At 44.4% G+C, this 26426-nt stretch overlaps 1 protein-coding gene across 1 annotated transcript in view; it reads right to left on the bottom strand.

The window, feature by feature from the left end:
- Positions 1 to 10297: 10297 nt before the first annotated feature.
- The window catches only part of LOC311003409 (CD81 antigen-like), a 32459-nt gene continuing 16330 nt past the window's right edge, over positions 10298 to 26426 (bottom strand). Inside the window, exons 3-8 of the mRNA XM_083995165.1 lie at positions 15816 to 15913; positions 15330 to 15404; positions 15049 to 15168; positions 13869 to 13967; positions 12719 to 12802; positions 10298 to 12134 (exon numbers count right to left, since the gene is read on the bottom strand). Coding sequence (XP_083851291.1) covers positions 12072 to 12134; positions 12719 to 12802; positions 13869 to 13967; positions 15049 to 15168; positions 15330 to 15404; positions 15816 to 15913 — 539 coding nt within the window. The 3' untranslated portion in view covers positions 10298 to 12071. The remainder of the gene's footprint in view (positions 12135 to 12718; positions 12803 to 13868; positions 13968 to 15048; positions 15169 to 15329; positions 15405 to 15815; positions 15914 to 26426) is intronic.

Here is a 26426-nt window from a genome sequence, read left to right as displayed (position 1 = left end):
CATTAATATTGCTGTTATGGCTATTATTCTGTTTGAATCATCTTGGTTATGCTCGTTATGCAAAATGTACTTGTAAGTAACATTTTGAACCATGACATCATGGTATGTTATGTAACATCTTGAAAATATTCATTCTCAAACTCAGTTTTGACTGGGGCCAGCAGGAGGGACTGGGAGGATCGGGTGGAGTTGGGGTCAAACAGTTAACAAGCTGAGCTCAGCTGAAGTGACGTCTCTGAAAAATGGTGATGTGACGTCACGGCAAAGCCCCTCCCCAAGGTCACTTAGGTGAGACACATGGCGCAATGCAAACTAATAAGAGACACTCTCTTATCTCAATATAAATAGTAAACCCTCTGAGTGATGTCATATATCCTCTTTTTGGCTCTAACTTTAACTGATTTCCTATTTTATTCAACAAATAACACATTAATCACACCACTTGTAGTAAATACGTACATATACAGTACATTATGTTTTTGTCTTCCACACAGAAATGCAATATACAGTAATTTGTAATATACAGAATTTATTGTGTCATTGTGGTATGTGTGTGTACGTTCTCTTCCCAACATTTCAGATGACAATAAATGAGAGTAATGGGAGTATTACAAAATCAGCACAGTCCTCCTGTTAATGGACCGGTTGTTTAAGGGCCCAGGAATGTGGAAATAAACTCATCACCCAAAGCTACCATGAGAAATTCTTTGGGGAGGTGTGGGAAACTAAGTCTGAGTCTGAGGAGCAGTGATATGTCAGGAACAGAGAGGCTCAGGGAAGAAGGGAGATGGGTGGGGGGGCTGCAGCCTCTCTCACAAACAACCCTGTGCCAGTACTGAGACACAGACCTACAGAGAAACCACTGACTCTTGTGTTGGGGGACGTAATGATGATTGCATCTAACTGGTAATTTTAGTAACACACACACATAGGGAGGGAGGTGCAACAAGATCTGTACTTCTTGTTTTGCTTTTTGTAAAAAATAATGTCCTGTATTGTTTCCTACCTGGACGTAAAGTTTTACTATTGGCTGGTGAATGTGGGGAAAAGAAGCCAATCAACAGGTTTTGTAAAGAGAGTTTGCTATGTTTTCTTTACATCCCCCCTTTCCTGCTGCTGTTTTTGTGCTGATGGAGGGTTCTCCTACAAAGTTGTGTCCTCCATTAACCTCCATTTAAACTTCTATGTCTGACAATAAAAGACTAAAATACAAAGCAAACTGACTCTATCATCTCGTTCATCATGTGTTTGCCTCTCCCCCTCTCTCAAATCTCCTGCCAGCCTCAGCTTGTCACATTAAATGAACGGAAATACCTAATATTAAGAGTTTTATAAGGACATTTGACCCGACATCTCAGGAGGAAATCCAACATTTTAAAACTATTTTCCCTTTCAGATCAAGTCATCCTCTGTTCTCTGCTGGTGGTTTTCATTAGGGCAGAGAGCGAGAGGAATCCAGAGCATCCAGGTCGAGCACTGTCAGCTATTAATCACACACACTCAGAAACTATGTGCAGAGAGAAAAAGGAGCAGCGCACAGAGAAACCTAGATTGCACAGGTCTGTTGAAAGGCAACCAAGGCAAACCAAGAGTCGTGAGAGTGGACAAAGGAGTAGCTGGGGGCTAGAAGTCAATGAGACGAGAGGCTTCTGCATGGAGCTGAAGAGAACTGCTGAGTCAGGTGATGATTCAAGGCCCCTGCTGGGGGAGTGGTGGGCTGCCAAGACAAAAATAGTAATTAAAAAGAAAAACTCGATCTGTTATTTACTTTATTTCTATTACTGGCCAAATATATAAAAGTCAGACCAAAAATAACTCAGCTTTCCTGAGAAAAGTGCACACACCTCTGACATAACCTCCAGCCTACCTCCACTGAACACACAACGCCTCTTACATTACACATGATATGTCCCCACTGCTGTGTTTTCATTTGAAAACTCATCTCTGATGTGAAATTTCCTCCTCTCGTCCACATGACAGAACGTTCTGGGAAACGCTGCTGACCTCATTTTAGTTTGAAAACTCCACTATTCTTCTGGAAAGTGAAAACTGAGACACTTACAAACAATGACATGGTCGCCCACGGTTGCTCCATGGTTGTGGTTCTGTAGTTTAACTTTTGCTATTCCATGTTCAGAGGATTTTTTTTGCAACCGTTGCACTATTTAACAGACACGTCTCCTGTTTAGCAACTTTATATTTCCCAGTCCCTCCATATTGGCGTCCACATCAGTCAAAAAATATACACACATAGGCCTACTGCACTGACTGATGACCTCATCAGGTATTCTGAAATAAGACCTCTTGAATTCTGACTTCCTGATCATTATGTAAATCAAAATAATGGAATAAATTATGCAGTTTTTTGACACATTTTACATAGGAACTCAAATCAATTTTAGGTCAATGAAATCTCAACAGAGAAAACTCCCACACGTCTTCACTTGCATCAGGTTTATTGGCGTTGGTTCCAGTGTGTCAGGTGGTATTCGGGTGTGGACCGGGGGAGCATCTAGATTTAGTGGGCCACACACCGAGATGACATAACCCTATTAGTAGGCTACATAAATAGACAATGAAATAAATCCATCAATGTATCTGCATTTTCCTGGCCATGTGCATTTGTCTTTAACGAAGCTGGTGAGAAAGCAATCAATGGAGCGGTGGACAATGTTATTTATCGCATTACGAGGTGTCAGATCAGGGAAGCTGTTCCTCCCAATCACACAAAGTCTGCAAGGTGGAGATCCAGAGCGCCTCACGACATTTCAACATCAAGCCTCTACATGGTGGGCTGATCTAAATTATCTCAGTGTAAATTGTGCCAAATATGTCTATGTGGCAACACAACTAATCAGCTGCAGATATAATCTACTTCCTGTTTCTAATGGCTCACACATGCTCAGTACATGCGATTGTAAAGGTATGTGTGTGTTTCAGGTGTGTTAGTTTGGACACAGATCATTTTAAAATGTAAAATGAAAACAGACTGGCATGGATGCAGCTTCCGTTATGGAAATACAAGTATTGATTAGTGCAGCTTTAATGCAGCATGCTACAGCTGCCAGAGGTGGTGACATAGGATGAGTTTATTGAGGGACAAAGCTGCAGTGTGCTAACTCTCATTATTTATGTGATTTGCTCTAAAGTTGACAAAAAACATACAGGGTTATTGTTAGATATCCACACCCAGCTTCTGCTAGTTTAATGAATGTTTGCTCCTCATTGTTTATTTAGCATTGTTCTATCCTATCTATTTGTCTGTCATACCTGTGATTTGATGTTTTCCATTCTGCACAACAGTACAATAGAAAACAGAAATCAGGCTGTTACAATAAGTCCATTATAATCTACTCCCAGCTCCACTTATGTAACAGATTCAAAGATCCCGAGTGCTCTGCCAGAATAACCTTCCCAAGGAGTTCCTAGGAACCCTGACACAGAGAGGTTTCATTTTTCTCAGTAAATAGTGTGAGTCTTCCCTCTGTGCCCTCTGTGAGTAAGTATAATTATACCTGCCTCAATTCAATAGCTCTGCCAGAGGAAATAACATATACTTTTTCACACTGGTGGCAAAAAACAAACACAAATCCATTTGCTGGACAGTAGGTCACATAGGTCATGAGAGGTCAGCAGGTCAATGAATATATATGGTATTCACCAGATCTCAAACCAAATAAGCACTAGATTCCATAGTAACATGTAAAAACTAGATGAAGTCACACACTCATGTGACTATGACGACAATGACCTATCACAGAGGTTAACTTGAAGGCTCATGGTGGAACATCACCTTCCCAAGACAAGTGCTGTTGTCTGCTTGGCTGTTGCACCCCCTGGTGGCTGAGCTTTATATCCCAGGCAATAAATACAGTTTTACTGATGTGAGAGTGGGGCGCGGGTGTGACGTCAGAGAGAGGCGACAGTGTTATTGTCTCAGAGTTCGCGCGTGTGAAAGGAAAATAAACGGAGTGTGTTGCTCAGCTCCAAAGAGTATTATGTTCGTGAGTTTTTGTCAGCAGAAAAGAGTGACTTTAGAAGCCCCATACACTTGGAACGCTACATTGGTGGCAGCGGTAATTGGAAGTGAGTCCTGGCTTTTGGAGCAGTTTCTCTTTCGGCAATTACTGAACTTTTTTCAGTCGGCCCTGTTAGCGGCGGCTAGCGGTACTCGTGTGGATGCTTTGGAGCGGCATGTTCGGAGGAGTGAAGCGCGACGTTATGGACTGTGACATGGATGAAGATTATTTCGGGAGTGCAACATGGACTGGTGGCGTGAGTGGCGTGAGAGTGGAGCTTCCGCCGCCGTTTCGTGGCGACGGCGAGAAGCCGTTTGCTACGTGGGTGAAGCAGTTTGAAGCCGCGGTCCGCGCCCAGACGAGAGGGACCAGGAGCGGGGGTTACACCGCCACTTTGGTGAATCTCCTCCCTACGAGGCTGGACGGCGCGGCTTTCCTGTTGTGGGACACTCTACCGCCGGATGTTCAGTGTGATTATGAGCGAGTGAAGGAGAGATTAAAGGACGCCTTTGGACAAAAACAGTTCCTCCTGTACTTCCAGACGTGCATCTCTGCGCGGCCCCGTCAGCCGAACGAGAGTTTGGAGGTCTATGCAGCCGACGTCTCCAGGCTCGTGGCTGAGGCTTTTCCTGACTATGACAGAGCCGCCAGGAATGGTGAGACTTTTAGACGTTTTCTTGCTGGACTTGACCCTGCCCTCCAAGCTAAGTGTCATGAACAGGGGGCAACAGATGTGGAGGAGGCTTTAATTATTGCAGGCCGTTGTGAACGGGCCAGGCAGGCTCTGAGGGCAAGCACACCTGGATTGCCCTACTCCAACCCACATCAGGCGGTTGTGGCCGCTCTCAATCCGGCGTCACCAGGTGTGTTGGACTGTAATGCTAACGCCACAGAGAAGCTCGTTCATGCCATGGAACGACTCACCTCGAGGATGGACAATTTACAAACAGAGGTGAGGGATTTGAGAGCGCGTGCCTGTGGGACTGAGTGTGGCGGTCGTGGCTCCCCTTTTCCTGGGGCTCGTCAGCAGAGCCCGGGGGAGCGCAGAGAGCAGCGGCGTGCCTGTCACTGTGCTTGTGGCGGGTTTGGATGCAGGTCCACCTCCAGGGACTTCCGGATGGACGACAGCACGAGAGGCCGGTCTCCGCAGCGCAGGCTTCAGGGAGGATACGGTGACAGAGAATGGTCTCCACGGGAGCGGGGGACCCGAGACACCACTACTGGCTTCTCGCCGCGCCGGCTGGACAGCGAGGGCCAGAGGGAGCCGCGCTTTGCAGAGGAACGTCAGCCGCGACGGGGAGTGAGGTTTCTATCTCCCTCGCGACGGTCACCATCTCCATCCCCGCACGGAGAGGAGCGGGGAAACTTCCAGTAGCTGGCATCGAGACCCGGATGCCAGTGTCGCCACCACAGGGTCACAATGACAACTCTGCAGCAGCGATTCCGGACCCCACGGTGGACTCCTGTTCGGTGGGTGAGTCCGAGTCTACGGCCTATGTTAAAGGACTGGTAGAGGGAGTTGATGTGACTGTGTTAATTGACTCTGGCTCTAATGTTTCTTTGATTTCTGAGGAGTTCAGAATGTCCATCCCAGCTCTACGTAAACGTGTGTTGAATACACAGTACATGTATGCACGTGCAGTAAATGGACAGTTATTGGACACTTTAGGTACTGTGGCCCTTCCAATGAAGCTGGGGGGCAGGTCTTTTGAACAAACTGTGCATGTTGTGCGGGGGGCTACACAAGCTATTTTACTGGGTTTTGATTTCATGCGGCAGACTCATGCAATAATGGATGTGGGTCGTGGGCTTCTCAGCATTGGAGACATTGACATTCCTCTCTTGCAAGCTACAGACTTTATTCCAAAATGTTGTAACATCTCCATGTCTACTGATGCTACTGTTCCACCTTTCAGTGAAATGATTGTCCCTGTTCAGGTGGGCCCCCCTCGCGTTGCTGGACCAACTATTGACTCTTACCTGGGCTATTTAGAGCCTGAGGTGCGTGACAACATGGGACTAGTGGTCGCACGCACAGTAGCGCCTGTGAAAAATGGATGCACTGTGGCACGGCTACTCAACCCGACCGACCAGGAACTGAAACTGCGCCCTGGGTCTCACCTGGGGGTATTTCACCATGTTAATGACTGTGACATACTCACCCCTGCAGAGGTTTTTGGTTCTCAACAGGTGGATTCCCCCCTACCTGATGTAGCTGATTGTCCGCTGTCCGACGATCAGAGGCAGCAGCTGCAGACCTTGCTGGGGAAACATCAGGGAGTGTTCAGCCCTGCACGGGGTGGAACAGGCAGCCCCAACCTGATCAAGCACCACATTCAAACAGGTAACAACCCCCCAATAAAGCAACGGGCCTACCGCACTTCCCCTGACAAGCGGAGGGAAATCAACAGGCAGGTCCAGCGCCTTTTGGAGGATGGCATCATCGAGGAGAGCTGCAGCCCTTGGTCCTCTCCTGTGGTTCTTGTCAGGAAAAAGAATAATACATGGAGATTTTGTGTTGACTACAGGGGCCTCAATGCTGTGACAATAAAAGATTCCCACCCTCTGCCGCGTGTCGATGATACGCTTGACGCCCTAGCAGGAGCCACCTGGTTCAGCACCCTGGACTTCTCCGACGGCTACTGGCAGGTGGAAGTGGCGCAGGAGGACCGTGAAAAGACCGCCTTCACCACCGGCCAGGGCCTCTACCAGTTCAGATCCATGCCCATGGGCCTCACAAATGCACCAGCGACATTCCAGCGGGTCATGGAGCTGGTGTTAAAGGGGCTGCCATGGCACATCTGCATGGTGTATCTTGACGACATATTGATATACAGCAGGTCGTTTGAGGATCATCTCTCTGCTCTGGCGGAGGTCTTCACCCGGATCGGAGCAGCTGGGCTACGGCTGAACGCCAGGAAGTGCCACCTGGCCCGGGATCATGTGGTCTTCCTTGGGCACGTCATCTCTGCTGAGGGGCTTCGCCCTGACCCCAAGAACACAGAGAAGGTGAAGTCATGGCCCGTGCCGAGGTCCGCCACGGAGGTGCGTGCCTTCCTGGGGCTCTGTTCCTACTACAGGAGGTTTGTGAGGAGTTTTGCCCAGCGAGCCGCCCCCCTCAGTCACCTTACAGGGAAGGATGTCCTGTTTCAATGGACTGCAGATTGCCAGGAGGCGTTTGAGTTCCTGCGGGACGCTCTCTGTGCTGAACCTATAATGAGTCACCCAGACTTCACTCACCGTTTCATTCTACACACCGACGCTTCCCAGGTCGCTGTGGGGGCAGTGTTGGCACAAGATGTTGACGGTCTGGAGAAGGTGGTGGCGTATGCTAGTCACTCCCTCACAGCAGCCGAACGACGATGGTCTACGTACGACAGGGAGCTGTGGGCGATAGTGTGGGCTATTCGTCATTTCAGACACTATTTGGGTCTTCGCCCGTTCACTATTGTTACAGATCACCGGCCGTTGTTGGGCCTTCGACGGCTTCCCATTGATAATGACAGAACGGGGCGTCGCAGCCGCTGGGCCCTGGAACTGGACCCTTACGACTGGGTAATTGTGCACAAAAGTGGAAGTCAACACACTAACGCGGATGCGCTTTCACGCAGACCGGACCTCAGCGCAGAGCTAACGGACCATGATTCCCCTGATCCTGTCCACACTCTCGTGCACAAAGGTACCCAAACAGTTACAGACAATGACCCCAGGACCGTGTGCGCCATAGAGACTCCCAGTTCCACCACGGCCCCTTCAGCAACCCCCAGCTCCAGCTCCAACCCCCATTTGCCTTCTGACCCCCAGGCTTGTGTGGACCGAGCTTTAATCTACACTCTGTCACACGACGGCTCCAATGTCAAGGAGCTCCAACAGAGTGACGCTGACATCAGACAAGTGTTGGCCTGGCTGGAGGAAGGTCAGAGACCCCCTAGGTGGAGGCTGAAGGATGCTGGTCGAGGTTTAAAGAGACTGTGGCACGAGTTTCCCCGACTGAGCTTCATTGATGGACTGTTGTGCAGGGTTGTGTGGCTGTCTGAGGGGGGGCAAACAACACAAGTGGTGGTCCCTGCTGTCTTGGTCCCCGAGGTCCTCAGACACCTGCATGGCACACCTTTGACGGCTCACCTTGCATATGAACGGGTCTTGGCACGTGCCCGGGGTGTTTGTTATTGGCCCACTATGTATGGTGATGTTAAAGCTTGGTGTGATCAGTGTTACGCCTGTCAAAGGAGGAAGTCCCCTGTTCCTCGACATCATGCCCCTATGAGGACTTCACAGGCAGAGAGACCTTTCCAACGTGTCGCAGCCGACATACTGGAGTTGCCGGTCACTTCCAAGGGCAACCGGTATGTTTTGGTTGTTGAGGACTATTTCACTAAGTTCGTTAACCTGTATGCCATCGCTGATCAAAAAGCCACCACGGTGGCTGAGTGTCTCTTTCAGAACTACATTTTGGAACATGGCGTGATGGAAACGCTGCACACAGATATGGGGAGGCAGTTTGAATCAGAGATGGTGAAACATTTGTGCAGGCTGCTGGGTGTAAAGAAAACTCATACCACTCCATACAATCCAAAGTCTGACGGGATGGTAGAAAGGTTTAATAGAACACTTATTGACCAGTTAGCTAAGACACTCTTGTCATGTGAGGGAGAGTGGGACTCTTTCTTGTTGCAGGTTGCCTTTGCATACAACACCAGTGTACACTCCAGCACCGGGTTCACGCCTTACTTCCTCACACACGGCAGGGAGGCCCGGACGCCGGTGGATGTGGTGCTGGGCCCGCTGATGCAAGGCAGGCCGGTAGATGGGTCCCCGGAGGACTTTGCTAGTTCTCTCCTCAGGCGCTTAGACACCGCTTTTGATCAGACAAAGGAAAACAACATTGTGGCAAGCAGAAGGCAAAAGACTTTCTATGATGCCAGGTTGAGGCACGAACCATACGAGGTTGGGGACCTTGTGTGGTTGAATGACCCCACAGAGAGTCGCCGTAAACTGGCTCCCCACTGGAAGGGACCTTACTTGGTGCAACGGCGAATGGACAGGGATGATGAGGTTGGAGTCACCTATCAGATTAGTAGCCCATTCGGGGAGGAGCCCCCGCTGCAGACCGTCCACTATGACAGGCTGCGGCGCTACAATCTGCCTGTTGCTTTTCCCTTGGAAGGCCCGTCTAGAAATCTCCTCTCCCCTTCCCCGCCCACTGTTCTGCAGGAGGAAGCTGCCACGCCTGGTAGCCCTGCAGGCGCATCCCTCTTTGATGAAGTCATGGACTGTGGTCGTGGCACTGGCGTAGGTGCTGGTGGTTGCCCTGACCAGGCAGTTGCCCCACCGAGGTTCTCTCGAGTTGGTAGGTCGTCACGACCCCCTGCTCGCTTTAGGGACTATGTAATGGAGTGAATGTTTACATGCTCAGGTTTATTGACTCCCTGTGTTTTAAGGGGGGGTTGCGTGTATGTTGTGTTTCTATTGTGTGGGTTAATGAGACTGGGTACACGTTACAGCTGTGTTTATTGAATGTTTGCCTCATGGCCTGTTTGGCTGTATACATGTGTTGTGTTTTATATGCACGTCATTTTTTCCCCCCCTGTGTGTTTCATTTACATGTGTATTGAGAGATGGGGACATTCTCTACTGTAAGGGGGGACGCATGTGAGAGTGGGGCGCGGGTGTGACGTCAGAGAGAGGCGACAGTGTTATTGTCTCAGAGTTCGCGCGTGTGAAAGGAAAATAAACGGAGTGTGTTGCTCAGCTCCAAAGAGTATTATGTTCGTGAGTTTTTGTCAGCAGAAAAGAGTGACTTTAGAAGCCCCATACACTTGGAACGCTACACTGACATGGTTCTCAAACTTCCCCTAGAACTAGACAATGAGCTGAAACTTCTTACTTTAGTCTATCTTCAGTTTGAAATAGTATTTCTTCTATAAATCAGCACCAATCACAACAATTTAATATGTCAATTCTGTTCCTCAATTTGCACATCTATTTGCTTCATTATCAGATTCAGATCGGAAGCTCAATGTAAGTTTATTTTCTTTTATAGGAGATCTCCTATATAACACGGATGGCATGTCATTAAGGGTTTATTCTTCACAATGACTTCTCACCTAATTTAATTTTGTTTTGTAATTTTCAATTACAGTTTCTAAGCTATTTTAGTTGGTAACATGGATCTTATTAATAAACTTAAAACCGTAACAATTATTTTTCTCTAACTGTGACCAGTGATTTTCTGCCATTCTGTAGGTTTAGAGAGAAAAAGATGAGACCACCGGACGTTTATTTGTAAAATACATTTAATCCCTTTATATTTGGGCAAACAGTCCAGAGAGTAGAGGGGCTGAGATTGAAGGGGCAGTGGCGTCTGAATGTCAGTGTCAGCAAATTCAAAAGGCAACAACATGAACAGAGAAACACAGCTATTACTGAACTGAATGATGTCATAGTTTTTTCTATACTGATCAATCGCCACTGCCACCGAATCTTTCTCCCTCCCCGTTCAGACTCCCGCGTACCAGACAAAGATATTACAATACAAAGAGAAAAAAGGCATAAATTGTATCTTTTACAGCCTTCATTATTTTCATTAGTACAATATGTCAGGGCTGCAACTATTACAAGACACTTTTACGGTTTCTCAGTTTAAGTATGAGATGTTATCAATACAAGGTTTTTAGTTGGTTGACAAACACTGTGATAATATGGGAGGTTACATAAGATGGGATGACAAGATTTTATGCAAATTTGTGGGTTTGTGATGTGCTGCAGTGCTGCAGTTAATGTCAGTGGCAGATGCATCGAGCAGGAACATACCTCAGGACCAAAATATGTTCAAGAGTTAGTGGTGGAATTAATGAAAAAAAAAAAAAAATCTTGGTTGAAGGTGGTTAAAAGTCCCACATTGTAGGAAATGAGATTTCCTTGTGTTTTATTTTATTTTTGTATTAAAAAACAGGTTATATCAAAGTCAATCACCCTGATCAGATGTAAAACTTCTCATGGATCAGTATTTCGAAATAAAACACAGGAGAGGTGTACAATATGGGACCTTTCAGACTGATTTTAGTTGTAATGAGACTGCACTGCCCTCTGCAACTAAAATATCATCACTGCTGTTAGTAGCCTGAGACTATTACACAATAAACTTGAAGGGAGCAGATACAAAAGCATGAACACTTGTAATATCTAATCTAATACAATAGCCCTGAACAACACCAGCCGTTTGTGAGTGGGTAGATGAATATGACTTTGTTTGGCAATAATTTTGAGTTACACTTCTGCCAGATGTCGCTGCACGTGGAGAGAAGTACTTCCAGCAGACATTTCCCCTAAACTTAGGTAGGCTAGGCTCATCGCCTGCTGGCTGTGGCTTCGTATTTAGTCTGAAGACACAAGAGTGGTGTCAGTCCTCTCAGTGTGAACCGTGACAATGACCTGTAGGACGGGTGGAGAAGTGGGTTTGTGTATGTTCACCTCTATGCAGCATGGCAAGACCAACACTAGTGCCGGTCTTATATGCCATCATCTGGTTCGGTCTAGGGCAAGACATATATAAGCATAGTTGCAGGAAGAATACAGGAGAAATTACTGTAGTATCCATGCTCATGCAGTCATAAAGCACTGTTAATATATATATTTATATACAGTTTATACATAAAACAGTGAAAAAAAAACATAATTAAAACCAAGAATATAAGAGCATGTTCATAGGCAAGGAGGCAGTAAACAACTAATGAATCCCTAAAGGATTAGAGCACCAGGACTGGTGGAAGTAACTCAATGTGACAGTGTGATATAATATCTACATATCAGGTTAGGATAGTACAAATATGCATAACAGCATCTGTGACTAACAAAAAAAAAAAAAAAAAAAAAAAAAAATCAACAGTGTAATTAAAACGCTCGGTGGAGGATGGTTTAACGGTGTCTTCGACGAAATCCAGCAAGCAATAATATGTGACGGTTCCTACTTAGAAAAAGAAAAGGAAAAGGGAGCTAGGCGGCGACTGAGAGGTCGTCCTTCCTTCGTTTTGGCTTTGTTAGCCCGGTGCCTCAGTACACGGGGCTGTTGCGGATCCCGCAGCACAACACCATGCTGAAGATCATCTCGAAGATCTGAGGACGGACACAAACACAAGGGAGTGGATTAGACAGGTCAATCAAAAAAAATAAAGATAAAGACTGGAGGCCTGTTTTAATGGTGTTTGTTTTAGACTGGAATCCACTAAAGGATGGATTATTAGTAGATCAGCTCTCTGACCTTTTAACCCCTACACTACAACCATCAGGGTCCTTGATCCTCGCCGTGCAAAATGAATACATTTTATGTAACACACAAACAGCAATGGTTGAAAAATGACAATGTGTGGTTTTATAGGGAGTTACGGGCTACAGCTATTTACTGAGAAACAACTCAGTGACTCACTGACTGACTGTATACAGCCAGGAAACAGTGAAACCACATAGTTCCCTGTAAAAAGCAGTTTATTCGGACTCAGTCTGACATCAATAAACACAAACACACACACACTTGAAGTTTGCTAAAAAAACTATTAGCTTATAAGGCTAATAAATGAGCCTTTTATAAATATTTTTGTGGGAAGGGGGTCAAACATTTTTTTCGAATACTTCATATTGTGCTCTCTTTGTTTTCAAGATTCATTTGAGCACGTTACTGATGTGCAGCTTCATGTTCTTACCATAATAACAGCAACCACCAGAGCGGCAATACCGATCACATAAATCCTTTCTGAGAACAAATCTTTGAGCCTGTAGTGGCAACTCTGCAACGAAAAGAAAACACCAACATTTTCAATTGATATCAATTTTTGTTGTTGTATTTTTTCATTTTCACATTAATGTTTAAAATAAAAATGTCAATTTGCATAGCTTGTATGCATAATTATCACGCAGTTGACAGACATTGTTGATATTGGCACTGGTATCTCCTCACTGTGCCTTGCACACGTTTAAAGTAAAAACAAGTGTATTATTTGAATAGCTTAGTATTGATGAATGCACAATAACAAGGTACGTTTATACATGGCACTAGGCCCAGTTAAATATGAAACACAATTGTACACAATAATATATACATATATACTTCCAAAAAAAAAATATATATACAGTATATATATAGGGGGTCCCTGCTCCATCTCTCCATCAGTTTGGGGGTCCTTTTAAGACTCTGCTCTACATACATACTTGACTTATCTTCATCATTGTTTCTCAACCTTTCCTGGCCCCTGACCACCAGGGGTTTCTCATAGCCAAACTTTCATCATTAGAAAAGTTGTAACTGACAACATTACAAACTCTACACTTTGTTTTCTCTCTTTCTCGCTGAATTAGATGAGAGGATTGAAACCACTCTCATTCCTATGAATTAAGCATGGAGCTGGAGCCAGATCTTATCCTAGCATGGAGACCGGAGGTCAAAGGAAGCAGCTTGGGAACACAACGACCTCGTACACACTGTTTAACACAATGTATCCTGTTCGTTTGTGCACGGGCATCAGTTATGATAAATCTCGTGGCCCCGGCAGCAGGAATGTGAATTTCCCTGAGATGACTGTTGTTGGTAAAAACTTACTGATCTAAATAAAACAAGATGGCGGCCCTGTGGACGGTCCGTTCATGGCGTAAATGTTAAGGTGCCACATGTTTGAGGGCATGGTGTCAATTCCAAACCTGCCTATTTGCATCTGAATATCACACAGCTCAACATGCTCCCCGTGGAGAAGGCGAGGAACACAACTGTGCTTTTAAGATTTGATCTGAAATGTAATGTGTTACTTTCTCTCTTGCCAAGCTGGTAACAACCCAGTAAAGATGGATGATCACACTTACAACTGCTTGCGTGCCGCTGGGGCAGAGGTCAGTCACGCCGAGTGCATCTGTGATGTGTGTTAGGAAGCTGGTGCCCTGGCCTTTACCACAGCATTGCAGCTGAAACACAAAATCAACACAGTAAACATCTGATACCTGGGAAGCTGTCGGTGTGATGTGGTATTTTTCATATACTGAAAACCTATTTCAAAAGGTTAGGCAGGGGATCATCAAAGTCCCTCAACACAAACTCAGTACTCTCCCAGATAATGTTATCAGTGCTACTGTACAGGTCTATGTCACAGTCATTAGTATTACAGTCTGAATTGTAATACTGTTGGATGGATTTACATTGGGTCATATGCTAAAACACTAATACATCATGTTTAGTTTAGTTTAATAAGTTTATTTGTATCAGGGACAATGTACAAAATAACATTAGTCTCAAAATGAGAAGAGATGCCTTGTACCGAATTTAGCTTACTAGCTACTTTCCATCCGTAGTCCCTGGGCAGGTGAATAAGAACAATATAAAGGTAAGAATTATCATAGAAAGGTAAGAATTATCATCAGGAAAAATAACATTGCCCTGTTAAACTCCTGCACCTAATCTGTTTAACTTCTGCTATAAACAAAATCTAGACCAGGGATGTCAAACGTGCGGCCCACAGGCCAAAACCAGCCCGGCAGAGGGTCCAATCCGGCCCTCAGGGTGAATCTGCCAAGTGTGAAAATTACATAGAAGACAGAAGAGGCATCATTTTGTTGAAATTGCACATTCTTTTATCAAGAAATGTCAGGTTGTTCATAATATGTTTTGTGAAAGGATAGTTCATTAACTGTAAACATCTTAATAAACTACTAATACAAAAGGAAACATTCTTTTTTTTTTAATAGGTTATCATGCTATTATTTTACTGGTCCGGCCCAGTTGAGATAAAATTGCGCCGTTTGTGGCCCCTGAACTAAAATGAGTTTGACACCCCTGATCTAGAATGGTCAGTGTCCGTCTTCAGCACAGCGCCGCCTGGTGGTGATGAGCATGTATTACATCTGGGTGGTGTACTGTATGTCTGTGGGTCACGAGCACACCCACTAGTCTCCTGAAGTGTCCCAGTTCACAGATGAAACAGACCTCAGGGCCTTTGATAACTGAAAGATGATATACATTGAATTTATCATGTGTCATGTGTGCTCATACCGTCTCATGGAAGACCTTGAGCGCAGCTGTGGCAGCCTTTTTGCTGTCCGGGTCAGCGAGGCTCTGCGTCATGGCCTTGTCGTATGCAGAGTCGTAGAAGTTGATCAGCTCCTTTGACACCTGGAGCAGAAACGAGGAGGAGGTTGTTAGTCACGGTACGATTCAGTTTTAGTCAACAGTTTTTCAGATTCAGACTTGGAAGTTTTTATTTCACAGAAATAAGAAATAAAAGTACAAGTAAATATATAAAAACAACTAAACTACTGTTATCACTTTCTTACAGTTTCTCTGTGCATGAAGCCCCAGATTCCAGCTGCCACCTCGCAGGCGAACAGGATGACCAGGCAGGTGAAGAACTGCAGGAGAGGACAGAGACATCACATAAAGGTCCATTTAAGGATTTAGCTAACTGAGGTTTTATTTGATTACATAATGAAACACAATAAGTTTTTTGGAAGTTAAAGGGGCCCTGTGGAGTTTTCTTGTAAACAAACCATAGTTATGTGTTACGCATGAAATGTTGAGAGCATTTCACTCCTAATGAAGCCAGCACTGTTCATTACTGGCTCTCAGTTGTCTTATTCTGTGCACTGCAGCAAATAAGGGCAAAATACTGTCTTGTGTTGATTGATGTAATAATGTAAAACTGGCTGGCATGGTCCCGATGTGCACGTGTGAGGTGAACAAAACCAGGAACTGCTCATCGACACGCAGCTGCACAGGGGTCAGAAACTCCACAGGGACCTTTAAATGTGACTGTGACTCACGGTTCCCAGCAGACACTGAGACTCCTGGATGGCACCATAGCAACCGAGGAAACCGACCACCATCATCACGGCACCAACAGCAATCAGGATGTGGACACCTGGACAGATAGACAGACAGATAGGAGAGATTGACTGATTAGGATCCACAGCAACATACACACAGCACACGAACAGGCAGAAACAAGAGGGCTGCTGCACAGACACAAGGTAGAAACACAACACTGCTTTTAGACTGCATGCATACAGTACCATCTGATGGACAGCAGGGGGTGCAATGACAGTAGAAAGCAATGAGTCATGTTGACAGGAAGTTGCTATTCATTTTCTTATCCAAAGCTTCCGCTCTACTTCAATAATACAACAGGTTCTGCACTTGTTTCCTTTCTTGCACATCTGCAGAGATTACCATATGTTTACTGGGTTAAACTGTCTGTGGATTTATATTAATATTAATAATATTTAAGAACTGTCTCTTTCAGGATGAGTCATTTGTCTGCTTTTTCTTTTAAGCGAGATGAGAAGAAGGGAGTGGAGAGGAGAAACATGATTACTTTAGATGTTCTGCAGTTTTAAATATAAATTCACAGCACAAATAAAGGATTCATGAAATATTCATTCTCTGAATCTGTTCAGTAGAAACTGTTTGTTCTTTCTCTAAAGACCAATGTTCTGTTTCTGCCAGTTTCACTCCTATAAATATAAACGACTGTGCTCCTATGTCGTTAAATTGGCTTTACAGCAGTTTAGTTTCCATTCTTTGCAGTAAACATGAGAAAAAACCCACAAGCAAAGGGTTTGAGCAAGATCATTTATGTAATTACATCAGATTGTGTGGTTGTGTCACTGTTGAACATAATATGTTCAATGCGACATTAGCATTAGCTGGTGCTGATGGTTAGTAATGCTTAAGAAAAAAAAACTAAATTTGCAAAGAAACTCATGATGATAACAAATATATCTAAGAGTTATCCTGCAGCTGATGGAAGATCTCAGCGACAGGAGAACAAGACTAGGTCAGAACCTAGTATGTGACTGGATTGCGTTCGGTAATCACAGTTGAAAACACCGTAAACAACTGGGGACCACAGCCTCAGACCTCAAGTTGCTGACTCATCTCTGCTGCTCCACACTCTGCTCCAACCAAGTGTATCAATTTCTAAATCTCTAGACTAGACAACAACAGAGCACTGGAATAAGAGAGTAATGACACGCATTGGTTCAATGGAAGCACATCCTGATGGCGGAATATGGGTATTGCAAAAGTGCCCAAGAACTGACCTGCATTGTTGGTGAATGAGCAAGTGCGGTATTTTCAATAATTTAAGGACATTTCTAGATCATTCTACATTAATGTTTCAATCTATAATTTATAATAAACAAGTGTAATTTGATATGACCAAGACACCTAAAAACAAAAACACAGCCTTTTTCATCAATTTACAAGCAAGTGGGCAACACACATACATTGGAGTGAATGGGTTTTCTGGGCGCTTTTGTAATACCCATATCCTGCCAATCGGGGAGCATAACTCTTACCACGGGAGTCAAGGGAAGTGTCGTTACTCTCTTATTCCAGTGCTCTAGGCAACAAAGATTACTCAATTCTTTTTTAAAGAGCAGCAACCATGAGTAAACTCCAGTATTCAGCCAGCCAGCCAATGATCTAACTGCATCTATGACCATATACTCACTCACTCACTCAAGCCGCTTTCCCACTAAAATTAGCGGGTCGACACCGTTTTTTTAAACGCGGGTCGAACCGCTAACAATCGGGCATTTGGCCCCTTTCCCATTGACCAAAATGAGCCAGGTCTGAGCCCCCGCTGGGGGATCAGACAGACCATAAACCAGTTGCCCTGCTTTCATCCGCGGTGCGAGAAACACCGTGTCATGCCACAGCCGCCCGCAGTGTGAGGTCCGTCGGCCGAGGCAGACGAGGCGTCTGGCTGACCTGCGGAGCACCAGGACCGCGGAGGACAGCGAGTCTGCCGCGGCCGTATGACGGACGTCCACGGCACAACACATCAGTTAAACGAGCAGAGCTGTTTTGGTACGTGATATGAGACGCGACTGGCGCGATGACGTGGCGTCATGTAACGCTCAACGTCATCACGTAAATTAGCGGGTTGACCCGGGTCTGGCGTTCCCACTGCAAGCCGATCGGAGCCGAGCATGGATCTATTATAAGACCTATAACAGGGGTCATCAACTATATTTGTTGAAGGGCCAGAATCTTTCTCAACAGACACCTTGGGGGCCGGACATTCAAATAGGCCGAGATTGAAATTAAATTCACCCTTTTGCCTAATAATGTATTTGTTTATATTCTATTTTACCTGTAAACTCATAATATTTATTGATACATATCTGTGGTGTTTGGTATGATATAAAATGAAAAATCTTGACAGCTGGACTTTCAGATACTCCCACATGCTGGAGCTTTACACTGCTGACTTGCCCTGTGATTTTCAGCCTAAATATGAAAGGAGGCTGACAATCGGTTCTGATGATACAAGTCAGTAGCCCTGAGTAGTCAGTAGTGTTTCTCTTCTATAATACACATTCTACATCTCGGAGGCGACGTTTTTCCACACACAGGCAGAGCTCAGTGGGAAACAGTAGGAGAGACACAGGCCGAGGGGGAACCGGGACAATTGCCCCTCGGGGATAAATAAAGTTTTTTGAATTGAATTGAACACCGGAGGGAGAAGCAGGTCCGTGCAGCTGTGCGCCACGGACGTGCACAAAAAAATAACAACCGAGTGGCATCAAACACGCGCTGCTACCGCATCGTTTTTGGGTTGTGAACGTGCATGACACGCATCTACACTGAATGGGTTTGGGTGCGCAAAAGACGCTACATGGCCCGCCCGTGCACACCCGGTTTAACCAAGGCGGCGGCAGCTCGCCTCTGCAGGCTGGGAAACCCTGCAGTCCAGCCAGCTCCCTAAACTTTCATGCACGGGGCTTTGGTTACCGCGGCGTTTCCTTATCCCAGCACATTGACTTACAGGCGCACACTTTGAGCGTGTCTGCGTGTCTCCGTGTCCCAGCGCATTGACTTACAGGCACACACAAACAGAGACCGAGAAATATAATAGCTACTTTTTAACTATTAGAACTCAGTCGCGGGCCGGATTGGAAGGTTCGGCGGGCCGGATTCGGCCCGCGGGCCGCCAGTTGATGATCACTGACCTATAATATAAAACATCCATGGAGCCGAGCCGATTGAAGGCAATTTTAACCCGCGTCGCTTGCTGAGTCGTTTGACACGGCTCGGTGCGCCGTTCCCACACGGTATTTTGGCCAGTGGGAAATGGCTAAAGAAGGTGAGAATTGATCGCAGTATGTACAGACACTCACTGTACAGGATCGGGAGTGTTATTTAAAAAAAATTGAGTCAGTCAGTCAAGATGGTCCCATGGGACCATCTTGATGTACCAGGCGTGGGTTATCGTGAGTCGAACAAACAACTACGTCTTCACTGCAAACTGCACTTGCATGGCTGGGTGAGTAGCCTCGCACAGGCCAGGGTTAGGGTTAGTAAGATAGTAAGATAATTAACATTTAACATAAACATGTTAGCTATCACTCAATTTAATTTTCTATCTGATATTGCAGCCTAGGATCCTGTTGCAGTCATTCAGCAGACATACTATTTAAGGTGAAGTTGTGTTAGGATGGGGGAGAACAGCACAGCCAGCAGTCACATCAGGAGAATGCCTCTGGAAAGGGACAAAGAGAGAGGTCACACCATGCGGTATCAATTTCTCGAGGACTTCGACAGGAAAGTTGACAGCAGCCCCAGCCAAAGTCAGTAGCAGTGCAGGAGGCACCAGTCATGATCATTGTCAGAGTGTGAGGGAGGGAGGGAGGGAGATGGGGAAAGGAAGGGAAGTGACAGGGAAGGATGAAAGGTGGGAGAAAGGTAGAGGCACAGAGGGAGAGCAGGAAAGGGAGTGAAAGGGTAGGAGAGATAGGGAGGGAGTGAAAAGAGAGGAGACAGATGAGAGATAATGAGAGAGAGTGAAAGAGAGGGGGAATGGGGGAAGGGGGGGAGAAAGAAAGAGAGTGAGTGAAAGAGAGGGGAAATGGAGGGAGAGCAAGGGGAAATTGAATGAGAGAGAGACAGAAGGGGGGGGGGGGGGGGAGAGAGGGGAGAGAGTGAAAGGTAGTGGGGCAGATAAGCAAACTAATTGTGCATTTTATGACTAAAGCATGAAACTTTCAGCATTTCATCTACATACCCCAAGGATTGATTTCAGACGTGGAACCACTTTTGGTGACCTTTAGGGGTCTTTGACCTCAGAATTGTATTTTTCCACATTATTCTCCATTGAAAACATATGAAAACCTGGATAGTAAATCATTACCAAGAAATTTCTTGGTAAGGATTTGCACTGCCACCCAGTTCACGGAAGTGCAGTCAGTCAGTGCAAATCGCGCGAGGTTTGCACAGACACAGGCAGAGCACTAAACTGAGACACTGGGAGCTTCAGCTACAAACAAGCTTAAAATATAGACTTATTTAACAATTTCTCATGTTGGGGCTTCAATAGAAGAGGGACATTACAGACGAGCTGTGTGGAGGTATTTGGATGTTTTTTGGTGTGTCTTTTTGGACGAAGAAAAGTGAGATCCGTTCGCAACCGTCATATGGACATGCAGGGCTGCGCCGAGCCCCACTGTAACTCAGAGAAGGCACGGAGGACTCTGAAACTTCTCCCAGCCCTTTAGTCTTAGTCGACATGAGGGTGAGTAGAGATATTGAGTGAAATTTAAATTTTGGGTGAACTATCCCTTTAAGGCCAAATGTAACATTTCAGAATTTTCGAAAAATCTGGTTAGGGGTACCCCAACTTTGAGTAGTTTTTTAGGGGGGCTCCCACGGGAGTTGAATTTCAACATTTTATTACATGATATTACACACCTTCAAAAACACAATGGTGAAGAAGTTTCTTGGTAATGATTTACTTCCCAGATTTTCATATGTTTCCATAGTAGAATAATGTGGAAAAATACAATTCTGAGGTCAAAGACCCCTAAAGGTCACCAAAGGTCAGCCACCAAAGTGGTTCCACGTCTGAAATCAAACCATGGGGTATGTAGATGAAATGCTGAAAGGTTCATGCTTTAGTCATAAAATGCACAATACCTTCCATATATGAGCTTATCTGCCCTATCATAATAAGATCAATTAAACCTAGAAGGATGGGAGAAAGGTAGAGACACAGAGGGAGAGCAGGAAAGGGAGTGAAAGGGTAGGAGAGATAGGGAGGGAGGGATGGAAAGAGAGAGAGTGAAAGGGAGGGAAAATGGAGAGAGTGAAATGGAAGGGAAATAGAATGAGAGAGTGGAAGGGAGGAATTATTGAGAGAAAGAGAGAGAGAGAAACATACACACAACACAGTTGAGTCAAGTCAAACTTTTCACTTCTGACATACAGCCTAGGAAAAACAGACAAAAAAGAAAAGTAGCCTGACACAGGTTTGCAGAGCAGTAGTCTGTATCAGGGTCTGTGTTAGTGTGAAGCAGGTTTAAAGATTCAAAAGACCTGTATTGAACACATAAATCCATTAGTCTACAGTACACATAATACAACCAATGATAGCATGTTTATGGTGCTATATTAATATAATCCAAGAAATGCATTGTTTCCCTTCCTCTTCCTCTAGAACTCACAGATGAAGACATCCAAGAACTCCCCTGACGCTGCCATTCTAACCAGCATGGAGGACAGTGAGACTGACACTGCATCAGAGTGTGAGCTAGTAGAGGATCTTCCAGAGGAGTTGCCAGAGCCACTCTCTGCCACGTACGACCCCACACTCGGACAGCAGAACCCAGTTGGCATAGCTGAGAAATGTGAAGAGGCTTACCTCAACATGAAGCGCAACATCCACCCTGACCAGTGTGAGAGACGAGAAGCGAAAACAAAACAGCAAGCAAAGTCCCAAGACTGGCACTCTCACAGGGAAGGCAGGATTACCAGCACAACATTTTATAGTGTGTGTACAGGTAATGGTGACCATTTATCCGAAACCACCCTGAATTAAATCATACACTACGATGACACCAACATACAGGTTCCAGCTGTTGTGTGGGGAAGAGAGCAGGAGGAAATGGCTAGGGAGTGCTACGCCAAAGAGGTCAACACAATTCACAAGAATGCAAAGGTTAGCCTCTCTGGTTTTGCAGTACGGCCTGATGAACCCTACCTTGGCGCATCTCCTGATGCTAAAGTAGTATGTGACTGCTGTGGGGAGGGGGTGGTGGAAATCAAGTCTCCATATAAGTACAGGGAAGGCCTACTGGATGTCACTGATGATTTCTGCCTTGACCAAAACTATGACCTAAAGAAAACGCACCCCTACTACTACCAGGTTCAACTACTTATTTATGTCTGCAATGTAAAATATTGTGATTTTATTGTGTGGACAATTCCAGAGATGATTGTAAATCACATCACAAGAGATGAAAGGCTCTTGCAGAAGGCTTTACCTATAGCAAAACAGTGGTATTAAGGGCCCGAGCGACGACATGCGTTGGCGATCGCATTTTTGGAGGCTTTCCCATGCTCAAAAAGTTGTGAAACTCGGTAAACATGTCAGGACTGGCGAAAACTTTGATATTTTGCCAAATGGCTAAATGCCGCCCCCTAGAAATTTTCAAAATATCAGCCCCGCCTTTGTGTTTCACCTCAAGTGTGAGATTTAAGCCATTACTCTTTCGGTTCTGGCACCCGACAGCACAACAAGATGACACCATGGTAGCAGAGATGGCAAAGTCCTGAAGCGACTAACGTTAGTAGTTGCCTCCAAAATCAGTTTGTTTTGCCTCCAGCTGAACACGTGACCTAATCGTGACATAGGCTCAGAAGGGGCCTATACAGTTCTCTCTTGCCGCTTTTGTGTTCAAATTACATTTATAGTATTGATTTTTATTTTATTGTATGCCCTTTATCAAAAATCTACTTTCTATTGTATTTATTCCTGACAGTGGTAATGGTCTCTATTTTACAAAGCATACTCTACAACACTTCGAAGTGTATCCAGGTTAACTTATGTTTGCCAGAGCAACAACTGCAACATGTCAGTGTAACTCTGGATCAACCAAAACAAAGTGAACGGGCACAATAACAGACCTCATCTTTTATTTAGTGTAACACATGGTTAGATTCTACATGCCAGCTGACTGTCTGGGATGGATCGACTGAAACTGGTTCATCCTGAGTTACATCTTCACATGGCTTCTTGTCACAAGCTGACTCGGTAAATGTGACAATAATACATTTTATTTTTAAGCGCTTTTACAAATGCTCAAAGACACTTTACAGTTAAAAATCATAAAATAGAGCAATTAAAATTGTAATTCAGTTAAAAACAGTTAAGACAATTAGAGGAACGACAGAGAACAGAAGAGATCTTTTATTTAACAACAGCTAATCGGTATTGATATTGATCACCTTTGGGCAACATAAACAAAGAATTGTTGCATCCACCCAAATACATTTTTAACAGACTTCTTGTTGCAGCAGGACAAATGCTGAAAACCTAAAGTGCAAACAAAGATGTCCCACAGTCTGTCTCTGCTTATCGGGTTGAGACTGCAGCTCTCTGTGTTCAGTCTCAGACATAATGTAGACTCAGACATAATTAGATTCTGGACCACTAACTGGTCCTGTACCTCGTAGACCCCATCCCCCAACCAATTTCTAAATTGATATCTTGGCGACTGACCAAGTGCTCCCTCCATCCCCTGTATTGTGGCGCTGTAGTTGTCGTTTGGCAATCTCAGTCTCTTGCTCTCTTGCTACAGCACCACCCATCTGCCCTTGCTGTGCTCTTTCAAAATTATGCTCTCGATAATTTCATTTAGTTAAATCGCTTCTCCTGTCTGTCTTGATTTAATTTTCCCACCGATCCATTCACCTGATGGATTACAAGACTCTCAGCCTTACAGCTTTGCCGCAAGATGTGTCAATGTCTTCTCATATTTCGAGACTACTGAAAACCACGTGATGACCCATTACGTAATAAATGCCAGTACTAAGAAATGGTTTCCAAACTGCTTAACATTGCATTTCTATTATGTCTCAATCTTTATTTGTCCTTGTGGTGTCACTGCAGTTCATTGTTAGTGCTCCCAACACCACTCTGAGGTTGGACATTAGCACAGCAGGAGCATCTACAGTCCAGCACACAATAATTATGTTACACATATGAAACAAGGTAAAGCAGACTTGTGGGTAGTGTGCGATGTGACTAAAATGAAATGTAGGTAGATGGTTGCATCGATAAGAACAAGAGCACGTGATATGGACTAATAAAAAAACTGCAGATTGTGTAAAAGGCACACTGTTATATATATATATAATTAATCATATCATGCCCGTCCTTATTACTGCAGACTTTTGCCTTCATCGTGTTAGTTTGTGGTGCACCCTAGTCTTCATGGCCTCCTGCATGCCGGTTTGACTTGTTGATGACACTACACCGTAAGTCTTTAGCTCAACAATGCTACTACAATTTATTCATTTTTTAATATCTACTTATCTTCTGGGACCACAAACGTCCAGTTTTGACCTGCTGGTGGCACCAAGTGTATTTTTGGGAAATATGAAGTGACATTGACCAATCATCAACACTGACATCCCGAGAACCACGTCTACAACCAGGCATGGTTCAAAGTCAAGAAATATGTCGGTGTTGCAATTTATAAAGGATCAACAAACTTACTGCAGTTCATTGTTAAACAAAAATAAAAAAAGGGACCAGTTGAAACATAGTAGAGCCCATTTGTTCGTTCTAATGAGATTACCATACTCTGCAGTAACTACCTCCACCTATGTTCTTGAAATTCAGCCAACTGTGTTTGTTCATTGGTGGCAAAAAACATGTGCACACACAGCCGGAATTTCCTAATGATGACTGAATGAAACAATGTGTCTCCAAAGTAATTTTTGAACAGAGACGTTATAGCTGATTTACTGAAGTCATCCGACTATTGTTTATTATACAGCGAAGGCTTCCTCTCTGCTGCTGCTTCCTGTTACCCGTTTTATTTTGGAGGTACATTATTTATACAGCAGTCAAGCCATGTAACATGACATCAGAATTTCTGATGTCATGTTGGACAAAGTGGATCATTCAACATCTTTACGATGGTAATTTAATGAGAACACTGAAAGATCAGAGGGAGGAGGACCACCTTACTTGGGGGATAACATGAATCACAATCACAGAGTGCTTCATTATATATAAAACAACATTTTATGCAATTCAGAGCAGACATATACACTATAACAAACATTTACTGAGGTAATGTCACAACAAGAAACATCATACGTAAATAACTATACAATATAGTGTGTAACTGAATAGCTCCACATCAAAATATACACAATCATGAGAAACATTGTCTATCCATAAAAAAAAAATAACAGCTCACTTTTTTCTTGGCTGTGTCAGAGTCCTCAGTGGTGAAAAAAAGCATTTACATTAGGAACAAAAAACAAAAAAACTAAGGAGACGTTATTGATGGACCAGATTTAATCATAACCCTCCTACAAAGACTGTGAGATACAGTAACAGCCAAATATAAGTGGTCATGTGAACTGATTTGGTTTAATTAAACATAAATAGTGGAATTGATCTGACTTTGTGTGGATTTGTAAAAAATCTCCACCTGAGAACTAGGCAGCACATCTGTGCTGGCTTCACATCAATGCCCTGAGTGCAAGATAAAGTTGCCAGGAGGGGAGGAGGGTAGAGGGTGTGTAGATGGAGAGGTAAGATAAGACCTGCAGTGGAGCCTTTAGTGACCTCGAGTAGTCCCTTTATCAGAGACTCCGTTAAGAGGATGGAGCAGATGCTGTTTGAAAGAAAAAAAGTGTTGAGATTAAATTCAGTGAAAATATAGTTGATTCTTCTAATTTATAATATGCAGGCACTGAAACAGAAAGCTTCTCTATGATAAGTGCAGACTGTTATGTTTTACTTACTCACTAAATTTACTCCACTCCAGTGAACAGGTGTGTTGGTGTGGTGACTGCTGCTTATGCTTCTATAACAAAATTACTTCTCGCACTGTCTGGGTTTTATTTACCAGCTCAATATTTAGATGCAGTGCGGCGGAAGCAAAGTATTTTAAGCAACAAACCAGCTCAGACTGTAACACTTGTATTTTCAGCTACATACTATAAACATTACGTCATGCTTTTTTACTGCCACTTGCAGCCATTGCTCGATATAGGAGCAAATTCACATGACATAATGAATGATGAAAGGGTCAGAGGTTGAGGCACAGATGGATCTGCCACATATGAGCAGCTGTGCAAACAGGTCACCCGACAATGTAATTAGGCTTCATGGTTTTATAGTTATAGTAAACTGAAACGACCTTATCAAATAGTGTACAAAACAGCATGCTAATGCTAGCTAGTGTCATCCATTATGTATGCATTATGTATACATGATCGATTCTCTAGCTTACAATGATTATTTAGCATTGTCTCATCATTCGCCTGACTTGAAGTACAACGTTAGAGAAGGAGACTTACCTTACACAGATGACAATCGCAGATGGATCTCTCAGAAACCTATAGCACCA

This window comes from Trachurus trachurus (assembly GCF_905171665.1).
Source record: "Trachurus trachurus genome assembly, chromosome: 3".
NCBI classification, from domain to species: Eukaryota; Metazoa; Chordata; class Actinopteri; order Carangiformes; family Carangidae; genus Trachurus; species Trachurus trachurus.
The sequence above is the reverse complement of the archived record's forward strand: the minus strand, read 5'-3'. Positions and strand labels throughout refer to the sequence as shown.